The following is a 1323-nucleotide window of genomic DNA, read 5'->3' as shown; positions in this document are numbered from 1 at the left end:
AAGACGCCGACGTCTCCTCTGATGATGAGCGCTAGTGTCGTGGTAGCAACATGCTATGTGTTTACATCCATCGCCGCCATGTTTGTAATGACTTATCGCAACAACAAACGTATTCACGCGTGACTTTATAGCATTTCTTACTTAATGGAAACACAGCAGTTGTGAAACTGTGTTTTTCGACATTAACAGAATATCGACAAATTTTTGCGCACATTTGCAATGGAAACACAGCTTCTGATAGTGATGGAAATAATCTAAAGAAACATCAGGTTCTTCTCTACAGCCTGTGTTATTATAGCAACGCTCTGTTTACATGCAGACATTCCCCTTTGACATCACTTCCTGTTACTTCACATGTCAATATCTCAAGAACGGTTCATCTCAGCGGCGTGAAATTTGTTTTGAAACACACTATTAATGTTATTTTTCCAAAACTGCATTCATATTTAATGTAAAAAAATTGACATCACGGACACTTTAATAGTCAGCGGGGCGTTTGGGTCTCCTTCCTGTGGACTGACCTTGACAAACTGCAGGTCGGTGAGCGCTCTGACGTTGAAGTCGGGGACGTACTGCTGCAGCGGGATGCTGTTGTTGAGCTGGCTGCAGCTGCCGCTGACGGCGAGCGAGTCGGTCCGGTCCGTTCCGCTCAGAGAGCCCGTTCGGTTCAAGCCGCTGAGGTGGGACGGTGAGCGAAACTCTGCAAACAACCGGAGAACAAAAACAAACAAACACTGGTGAGAATCAGCTCATGATGGATGATTAAAGAGCTCTGATCAGGACACCCAGCCTATAAACACAGGTTACAACCACTCTGATTTACAACATTCAGCAGGTTTGAGGTTCTGTGGTGAAAAAATAAAAAATAGATCAGTGAAGCTTCAAACACGGGTTAGCACCGGTGATGTCGTTAGAGACAGCAGGTGTGATGAAACAAGAAGAATTATTCACTGAAAAGATGCTCAAACACAAACTATATCTGTTAATCAGGATGCCTCAGATCAAACAAACATTTCTGTTATTTCTAATGAAAACAATCAAATCAGGTTGAAATGAAGCAGCTTGTTGACAGAGGTGGAAACAACGCTCAGACACTTCCTACGGTAAAAACTACACTCCCAACAGAGTTCTCTTATAATTATACAAAACTGTGAAAATCAATGGTTTATCCTTTTAGGAAGCAAGGAATAACAAATAATATAATATATGAATATATTCTGGGGACAAAAGGGGCAGACATAAGATTTATTCTTCTTCTGCTACCTTTCTTTTAACTTCTAATTTTTAATTTGTGTATTTTCTTTGTTTTCTATTGTATATAGT

At 40.7% G+C, this 1323-nt stretch overlaps 1 protein-coding gene across 1 annotated transcript in view; it reads right to left on the bottom strand.

The window, feature by feature from the left end:
* Nucleotides 1-1323, bottom strand: part of LOC106536722 (metal transporter CNNM4) — a gene marked incomplete at its 5' end in the record, with an annotated part of 24475 nt that overhangs the window by 7008 nt on the left and 16144 nt on the right. Inside the window, 1 exon segment of the mRNA XM_014034040.1 lies at nucleotides 522-700. Within this exon segment, the coding sequence (XP_013889494.1) occupies nucleotides 522-700 (179 nt within the window).

This window comes from Austrofundulus limnaeus, unplaced genomic scaffold, assembly GCF_001266775.1.
Source record: "Austrofundulus limnaeus strain Quisiro unplaced genomic scaffold, Austrofundulus_limnaeus-1.0 Scaffold1948, whole genome shotgun sequence".
Taxonomy (NCBI): domain Eukaryota; kingdom Metazoa; phylum Chordata; class Actinopteri; order Cyprinodontiformes; family Rivulidae; genus Austrofundulus; species Austrofundulus limnaeus.
The sequence above is the reverse complement of the archived record's forward strand: the minus strand, read 5'-3'. Positions and strand labels throughout refer to the sequence as shown.